The sequence below is a fragment of the Pimephales promelas genome, chromosome 18 (assembly GCF_988280905.1).
Source record: "Pimephales promelas chromosome 18, fPimPro1.hap1.1, whole genome shotgun sequence".
NCBI lineage: Eukaryota > Metazoa > Chordata > Actinopteri > Cypriniformes > Leuciscidae > Pimephales > Pimephales promelas.
In genome coordinates this window covers 10,616,309-10,624,341 of record NC_142786.1, presented here as the reverse complement: position 1 = coordinate 10,624,341, position 8,033 = coordinate 10,616,309, and the positions used below count along the sequence as shown (strand labels likewise).

Here is an 8,033-nt window from a genome sequence, read left to right as displayed (position 1 = left end):
ACCTCATTGTAACGTGTTACCTTTACTATTTTTCTGACCAAAGAAATTTAGAGGGATTAGTTACACTTTGTTAAAATAAAATGGTTACAGTTGTTAGTAAATGGTTATATTGTTACATTGTTTGATGTATTGTTATTTACACGACGGCACGGGAAGATATGGTCAGCTAATTCTGTTCATTTACATTTTCTCTTGGTGTTCAGCATGCAGCAAGCATTTATGTCCTTTATGCATTAAATATACACTTCACACAGTTCATTATTCCTAAATGTTCCGTATGACTGAAAATATACTGTAATGGTGCAAAGAGATAACTAATCATTGATTATACAGAATCGTCTGTATTTGCAAATACTGAAAATCAACAAACTGCAACAGGAAAAAAATACACAAAAAGCACCTTGTTGCCAAACAGAAGCATTGCATGTCTCAAACAAGGTAGTAAATCCATAAAGAATATGATGAATGATAAATAAAAATTGACAGTTAATGGCTATACATTATATGCATTATATTAACTATTGTATTAACGATCAACTCAATCAAATAGACAATTAAAAACAAAGTGGTTATTACATTCAAACTGACTTGGTACAGAAAATGTAAGGACCACTTATGAAAAATGAAAGCGCTTTTAATACTAATAATAAAGATAACACCATAGTGTCAGTTTGATACTTTGATTACATAGTACATTTCTGGCAACGTCTCTTGACCATGGCTTTTGTCTGAAGAAAGAAAAGAAAACCCTTTTTTTGTATAGCTTTTTTTTTTTTAAATTTGTATATTCTTTGTAAAGCTTATTCGACTGAGGTTTATTCAGGTAGAAGAGTTTAATTTGAACCAATGCATTTTTTCTCTCTTTTTTTCAGAAATTCCATTGATTTTTTTTTTTTTATTATTATTGTGCGGTCCCAAATGGTCACGTGTGTACCTCACCCAATCAAATGGCAGTTTGCTCTCAACTTATTAGCTGACTGGGGCTTTGCGAGGGGGAAGTTGCCTCTCCATTTTCACAGATTGTTATTTTGTGAGCGTGTTACTGTATGTGTGTGTGAATGTTTTTATGTGTGTGTGTGTGTGTGTATGCATGAGAGTGCATGCCTGCCATGTCGACATCTGGAGCTTTGACAGGATACTATATTGACTCCCTTGTTATGCCGGACAACGAGGAGACTCGCTTTCCCTCAGGTTCAGGGCTCATTCAGCACAGGCCCTCCGTTTTACCCACAGATCATACAGAGATCGGCCCCTGCACATTCCCGGCAAAGCAAGCCGTTTATGGTGGCTCAGGTTGGGGCCACATCCCTACGCATTTCTCCAGTGGTGTACCGTCAGTGTATCCGCCGCATACACAACCTCCAGTAGCTGGGGATTACGTGCAGTCTTGGCTTTTGGACTCTGCATGTGGGCTGCCTTTCACTGAGCTACCGACGGTACATCATCACTATCATACCAAACCCGATACAAATAGAACGAATGAGGACGGCACAGAGGCCAGTCAGGCCAGTTCACATGTCGTACTCCCTCCCGGAGGCTTCATTAACGGAAGATGCTCTACCGACACAGAGAAAGTATCTGGCCGGACTGATGAGAAGGGAGGCGATATCGAGGAGAAACCGGGCGCTAATCCAGGTAAGGCTGACCAGATGGTGCGAAAGTACAATAATATTAAACTTATATTATGCACCTTTCTTATGTATTTAACACGATTATTTAACTGCGGTAATATATTTGACAGCGAAATGTTTGACATTGTTTGTGACTGTTACGAGACTCTGGGGCATAGTTTGGGTTGGGTAACTGATTTAGCCTATGCCATCGTCTGGATTTTAGATAGGGTATTGTGTAAACGATGTACTACTCGCTTATGATTTCGAAACCCTCCTTCCCACATGCCTCTATACCTTTCCCCAGAAAACCCTGTGTCCAACTGGCTTCATGCGAGCTCAACGCGTAAAAAACGCTGCCCGTATACTAAGCACCAGATCCTCGAGCTGGAGAAAGAATTTTTATTTAACACTTACCTCACGCGCGACCGGCGGTACGAGGTCGCCCGTCTACTGAACCTCACGGAGAGACAGGTCAAAATTTGGTTTCAAAACCGCAGGATGAAGATGAAAAAATTTAAAAGAGATGGATCGAAGGACGAATGAAGCACTTCGTATATGTGAGGATGTGAGCTGATACATCCTTTTACTCAAATGTTGTCATGGGATTTTACATTAGATGTCATTCTTTTCAAACAAACCGTATTTGACTTAAATAGGCCCAAAGCATGCTGGGATTGTGTTGTTTTATTGAGTTATAGGCTATTTCTCATACGTGGATCCATTTTAATGAATACGGCACAAATCAATGTTTCAGACGTTCACTGATGCAGCCTTAAAACAATCTGTATTTAATTTAGACCTAATTTATTAGAAGTTAATAAATATGTCGGAGCTATGTGCTCTTCCTCTTCGATTGCAGGTGTGTATTTCAGACCGCTAATTAACATTTTCTTTTAATCTGTAACTATTACTATAATTTGCTTAGAAATATTGGGCCCAATTTTATGTAAAGGTACTAATACACTTGAGATCATGTGGCCTTAGATTATTTTTTTTAAATATGACACTTCACTAGGCTACCTATTTGTTTTGAATCGACCAACATTTTCACGCCATAACACACGATGTGATAATGGTGAGAACAGGCTGGATAATGGGTGAAGTCTGCGAACTTCAGGGAACAAGTCAAGTTAGATTGTGAGCTATAGAAATAAAAGCACTGTAGGCAACTTTACAAATACCTCATGGTCTGTTGACCGCCATATTCTTTTTGTTATTTTTTTTGTTTTGTTTACTGTTTACCTATTTTCTCAGATGCCATTTGTGATTTTATTTATTGAATAATAAAGCAATTCATATCTCCAAACAAGTCTCCCTTACATTTTGTATTCCTCGTGATTTTTTAAAATAACAATTAAGTTGTAATATAACCTGATAATAAATTGCTTGTAGACTACATGTACAATTTTATTTGTGTAATTTTTGGTAGATTTTCTTGTGCTTTTCCTTTTCAGACTTTTTCGTAAAGTTGTATTTTGCATCGGTGGAAGGGAAATATATGGCCTACTAGATTATTATTATTTATATATATAGGCCTATATATTATTAATGAAATTGTTTTATTTTTATTGGTTGCTGTTGGTTTATTGTTTTACTTTAATGGATGCTGTGTAAACAGTCCTAATTAAAAGGATTCATTGAGAAGGTTATTGAGAGGTTATTTTTTATAGCCTAGTAGGAACACCTGTTTTTGAAAAAGAAAAAAAACGCAAAACGATATGTAAATAACATTAATAATAAGAAGAAGTAGGTGAATAACTAAGAGTGTTAAAACCTTACAATCTTATACGCTAATTTTGGCTTATAGTACTTTACTCAAAACCATTTCACAAGACCTGCCATCAGCTCTTGAGGAATGCTCTCTGAGGCTAGGGTATGCCGGGCGAGTTTGGAGTCGAGGAGAGCGGTCTTGTAGACCGGTCTGGCAGATGAGGTTGTTAGCTGCTTGCTGCCATAAAAGACAATTACTGCTATAACCGTTTATGGTGCGCAAAGCGCTGTGAGGCGAAAGAACGCAACACAACAGAGATATTATAAAACTCGACAGCTGGGCTAAGTGAACAACGCACCATGTGTGCATGAATCTGTGGAATTAAGAGAGCAGAACCTCCATGATGAGGTGATTAATGATATGGATTTCGGTGTGTTATTTTAGATCATGTCTGTTTAAACATAGCTAAAATAAACCTTAAAAATTATAAATATGAATATGTGAGGCCTGGCTATAGCCTGGATAAGTGTACCCATAAGTGTAACAGATATAGGACTTTGACTTAAAGGTCTCCTCATGGAGACAAGGCAATGAATCGCAGACGAGGCAACAGACATTGGCATTCTGTTTTCAATGGCTTTATGGCCGTACAGACACAATTAGACCGTTTCCAGAGGCCCGGCACCCATTTGGAGAGGTGCTGTTATTTTCTTCAGTTGCCTCCGCTTTCAGGGAGACTCGACTTCGTGCACAAAAAGCCAGCGGAAATAATCTATTTTTATTGGTCTCTTATTGCAGTTTACCCTATACGGCACCCTTTATAGCCTACTTTTACATGGTAAAATGGAGGCGTCAGTGCAAATTCTCCAGATTTTTTTTTTCCAAAAACAGTAGCCTACTTATAAAATTAAAATTATGGAAAAAAAATCATAAAAAAACATATTCTTGCTTTCACTTGGGGGAATTATTTTGGTCATAACACGATGTTTAATCGTGGGCGTCCAAGCAAAAATGGAGGCTGCAGTTGCTTGCATTGTTATACAGTCTGACCACTTGATGTCAGTAAAACCTCATCATTGAGAAATGTTTTGAGTGGCCTATAACCTATTTCCAATAAGAGCTTCCATGTTCCTATTTTTTATGGTTTCATTTGTTTCATTTTTGTGTGATGGAATTACAAACCAAAAAAACAACAAAAAAAAAAAACGGTTTGATGTTCTCTCTTCTATTGTAAATGTAAAGCAATAATTACAACTTACATTGTAACAGTGAAGCAAAATCAGTTGAGCACTGTCTGGTTTATGAGTCAAGCCTGTTTGTATACTCGATTTTTAATTAGTCAGTATTTAAGTACCGAAAGAGATTTATTTATTTTAGCATTTAAGTATGCCTATTTTAATGTTAATAATACAATTCCACATTCTATCCATTTAGAAAATATCTATTTATTGTTTTTATTAAGTTTTTTTTAAATATCTTACAAAAATATAGGGTACATTTATTACAGAACATTTATTTAAATGATTAAACTACTCCAGTTTTGGTTTTAATATGTTGAAAAACTATGAATGCATGTCGGCACAAGCCTTCTTCAGAGTGTGTCGGTGTGTATTGTTTTCAATAGGCTATTTTTTTTTTCCAAATGTGACCTGCTTTTAAAACCTTTTGCGGTCTACTGAAGTGCTAAGGTATTTGACTAATATCCCCAACAATTCTGGGATTTTTATGAGGTCCTTCCTGCAAGTCTGAGACTAACATCGATCTAACAATGAGTTAATCTTAAATTAATCTAAAATTTCATCTAAAAAAACTAAAATTCATTCAATTTAGACTAACATTTAGTCTGCTATACCAGAATTACACGTAATAACTGGTAAGCCCTTATTTTGTAATAGGCTGAGTTTTCTTTGTCTTACAAATTACTAAAGTCCACAGTGTAATAACTTTGACATTTTTGGAGGTGAAAGGAGCACATAAAGCCGTCAGAGAATCAAAAATTCTATGCCAATTTTCACGTTTGCAAAGTGACGTCGAATAAAAATATACAGCGTTACCAAAACAATATCACCTATTTGGCGTTACATTGTGTGCTCTCCTGTGAAAAAATAAAAAAATAAAATAAAAACTAACACTCGACCCAGCTTTTGTAGAGTGTAGGCTATCTGGTTTACATTTAAACATCTCACTTTAAACTTTTGCACGTTTAAAAATGCTCTGATTAACTTGTACTTTAAAAAGCTTAGTAGACCTGAGATTGGAACACCCAATTCAAAAACTGGTTTCTTTTGGCAGAATTATCTACATTATAAATTCCTTCCATTATATTGTTTATGTTACGTGTATGCAGGGCTCGTCTTTTAAAATAAAATTGCATTTTATGCACTTTACTCTTTATTTTTCTTCTTTTCTATTTCACAACAATGAAATGTAGGCCAATAAAACGAAGTACAATAGAATTTTAATTGTTAAAAACTTTTCCTTTTGATGTTTTGAACCTGTAAAATAAATATAGGTCTACTTCTATTTTTTTTTTAACTTTTCCTTTTGATGTTTTGAACCTGTAAAATAAATATAAAATATATAAATAAATAAAAACTATTAACGTGTTCTGCCAATTCAATAGATTTTTCGAAGACTATCTTAAGTCAAAAAGGTTCTAAAGTCTTGTTTCTTATTTTTAAATACAACTATATTTTGAAATAATAATGTTCATAGAATTCTGATCATTTTCAGCGGACCATTGACTGATTTAGATATTAACTACTGCTCTTGCAAGAAAGAAACGGCAAAAGCAATGCTTGCAATTGGCTGTTTAAGTGCTTGCGGAGTAATCATGTGACTTCATGGACCCAATGCCAGTGAAGTGGTATTTAATATGAACTCTGGCTGTAATGGGATTGTATATCACACTGGCTCGTAAAAACGACAGCAAGGATTCCTACTCAACAATTCTGGACGATGAAAAAAATACGATTTTAAATTAAATTGGAATGTTTGTCATAGCGCAGCGCTCACTCACTCTTCTTCTTCAGCACTGGCCAGAAATGTTGCTTTGTGTAAAACAAATGGTCGTCTAAAGCAGGGAGAAACTACTTTCTAATGTTACTTACACGTGACATGAAGCTGTGTCTCATCGGGGATTTAGAAAGGACATGGATATATCCTGCCCCCAAATTCATAAGGCACGAACAGATCAACCAGTCGGATGTGTATCTTCAAATGAGAACGCAAGGTATGACTTCCACGTTTGTTTGAGACAGCTTAAGATGTATAGTCTATCTTCTGTAGGTTTTCTTATATTATTGTGTCAGAAGCGATACAGAGTCGTGTCATGTAACTGTATACCATTAAGCCATATGCAGCTGTTCATGCATGTGTGAAGTCGTAAACGTTTTAATGTCTTGGCTCTGTGGTAATAAATTAATTACTCAGTTTGTCTTTAATTTAGAGCATCTCCTATGCGTATCTGGTTGCATAATTTATTTCTCTCTTTGTGTCTGCTTGCAAGATTTATAGCCTACTCTATTAAAGAAACTATGATTCTATCTCCGATGTTATTGTGCCTTACTGCAACAGGCGGCTATAATCTTTTAACGATACTGACCAGAATACTATTTGCGGCATAGCCCTATACACTTTTAAACTAGGCCTAAAATTATCAATCTAATAACAGAAAACCAAGAATCAATTTCATAAGTCAGGAGCGATGATACATACATGATCGTAACACCCTGCATGCATGGCTAAATAGAGTTTGGAGTAATCGTGCAGTTTAAAACGATTAAATCTAGAAATGTTTAGATCGTTTTACGTATTTGCGCATTTTACGTAAAATGTTGATCATTTTGTGTTGACAAGGTAACAGGCCAACACCAACGGTTGGCTTGCGGTAGGCCTACTTCACAAAACCCAGCCCAACGCCATAGACTCAAGGCCCTTGACATGGCGTTGGGGTACACCAAATGTGAAAACTCCAAGCCATATTTGCCAACGCATTCTCACCCCAAGGCGTCACCTTTGCCCATGCTATTGTCTTAAAACGTTAATTCGGTTAGTCAGTCACAGCCTAAGTCAAATAGCCACAATTTAATTCTTTATTGCTCTGTAAACAATATGAAGTTTGTACAATCTGGGAGCATAAAGGAAACTTAACACCTAAAATGGTAATGAAGACACCAAGAACACAGAATGTTTTTTCCATACAAACTCTTCTCATCTTTTCTCTTGTAACCCTTCACTAGCCTACTCATACCCTAATTTAATTAGAAATGCCTAAAGTAAAAGAGATTGTGTAATTATTGTGGTCTCATTTTTTTCTTTTTTTTAAACACCCGAATAGATCAGTTATCCTCCAAAATATTTGGATTAATTCTTGTGTCTCCATTATGATTTCATTTTTTTTTACTTACGCATGTTATTTTAATAAATAAATTTTTATTATTATTATTATTATTATTATTATTAATAATAATAAATTGGTGTCTTTAGGGTTAAATTAATAGCAATATGACAATTTTAACAATTAATGAAAAAAAATGTTAATACTGCGGATTAGGCTTAGTCTTTCGAGTTAGGCTACTTTTCCTGTGAGCTCCTCCTCTCTGTAAAATGGCGTCTGGCTAAAAACGTTGCTTTCCCAGCCCCCACCTCTGTCCTATTCCCTGGAGGAGCTATAAATCTGTTGTTGTTTATGAAAATTTACTACTTTG

General features: G+C 35.6%; 1 protein-coding gene across 1 annotated transcript; it reads left to right on the top strand.

Moving 5' to 3' along the window:
- Window positions 1-810: 810 nt before the first annotated feature.
- Window positions 811-2,853, top strand: hoxa9a (homeobox A9a). The gene is made up of 2 exons (XM_039678996.2): window positions 811-1,635; window positions 1,918-2,853. The coding sequence occupies exons 1-2, from the start codon at window positions 1,101-1,103 to the stop codon at window positions 2,154-2,156; spliced, it is 774 nt and encodes a 257-aa protein (XP_039534930.1). The 5' UTR covers window positions 811-1,100; the 3' UTR covers window positions 2,157-2,853.
- The last annotated feature ends 5,180 nt before the right edge of the window (window positions 2,854-8,033 follow it).

Bases quoted from the DNA above. Each gene is read 5' to 3' on its own strand.
- hoxa9a (XM_039678996.2), top strand. From the start codon at position 1,101: ATGCCTGCCATGTCGACATCTGGAGCTTTGACAGGATACTATATTGAC. The intron at 1,636-1,917 runs GTAAGGCTGACC...ACCTTTCCCCAG, and splicing joins GAAACCGGGCGCTAATCCAG to AAAACCCTGTGTCCAACTGG.